Source organism: Mycetomoellerius zeteki, unplaced genomic scaffold, assembly GCF_001594055.1.
Source record: "Mycetomoellerius zeteki isolate Tzet28-1 unplaced genomic scaffold, Tzet1.0 C4335540, whole genome shotgun sequence".
In the NCBI taxonomy this organism is placed as follows: Eukaryota; Metazoa; Arthropoda; class Insecta; order Hymenoptera; family Formicidae; genus Mycetomoellerius; species Mycetomoellerius zeteki.
Window position 1 is genome coordinate 1 of NW_017255591.1, and position 841 is coordinate 841.

The window sequence follows — 841 nt, forward strand, 5'->3', positions numbered from 1 at the left end:
ACAATTCTGCTTAGAATTTAGGCATAAATAAACAATGATATTTATACTTAGAAAAAAGAAAAACAAATGTAAGCAATTTGTAAAATAACTTGATATTAGAGGCTTCTATTTACGAGACATAATTGACACAAATGTCATTCTAGTTTTGTTATACAATGAATGCCAAGAAGGATAGAATATCGTTCTTGTCGACTATGTTTCCTAAAGAAACATAACCACTGATATTGGGTCTTTAGATTTTTACATACCGTAACGCGCATACAGTTTCGGTTCAATCGACGAGCATTCCCTGATTAAAACGGGAAATCTCGGATTATTTTTCTTTAATGGTACATACTGTTGCTCGATGAAGTCTCTGCAAGGTTCACACACAAAAATTAACAGACTGAAATTAATTCGTATCGCTGACAGAACGTCGTCTATGTCATACGATTTTTTTACCTAACGCCTTGACTAGTTTTGGACGTTTGACAGAGGAGGATTCTCAATTCTTTCAAGTGTTTTCCGAATTTCACAGTAGCCATTTTTTTATATCTAAAAACTTGGAAAAATACAGATCACTTTCATCACAATTTCAATTATATACAATTTTGTGTTTGGTTAAGTTAGGTTAGAATTCCGTTATTATATCATCTGATTCTCTCTCACTAGAAAGTCTAGACGTCTAGAGACAAGTAAAAGTCTGGACATTTTCAACTGTTTCCTGATAGGGTAATCTTGAACTAGACAAACATGGCGAAACATTACAATTATAGGAGTGAATTTCGTTTCATGCATATGATTTACATTTTACATGATACATCGTTTTATCCTTCTTTAAGGGGATGCTGGAGCCGCCTGT

The 841-nt window shown here is 33.4% G+C and overlaps 1 protein-coding gene across 1 annotated transcript; it reads right to left on the bottom strand.

Moving 5' to 3' along the window:
• Positions 1-231: 231 nt before the first annotated feature.
• Positions 232-658, bottom strand: LOC108720199 (NADH dehydrogenase [ubiquinone] 1 alpha subcomplex subunit 2). Its single transcript, XM_018445634.1, has 2 exons — positions 442-658; positions 232-355 (listed from the first exon to the last, which is right to left on the bottom strand). Exons 1-2 carry the CDS (start codon positions 522-524, stop codon positions 241-243), a joined length of 198 nt encoding a protein of 65 aa, XP_018301136.1. The 5' UTR covers positions 525-658; the 3' UTR covers positions 232-240.
• Positions 659-841: the final 183 nt, after the last annotated feature.

Coding starts and splice junctions, on each gene's coding strand:
- LOC108720199 (XM_018445634.1), bottom strand. CDS start 524: ATGGCTACTGTGAAATTCGGAAAACACTTGAAAGAATTGAGAATCCTC. Junction 356..441: donor AAAACTAGTCAAGGCGTTAG/GTAAAAAAATCG, acceptor TGAACCTTGCAG/AGACTTCATCGAGCAACAGT.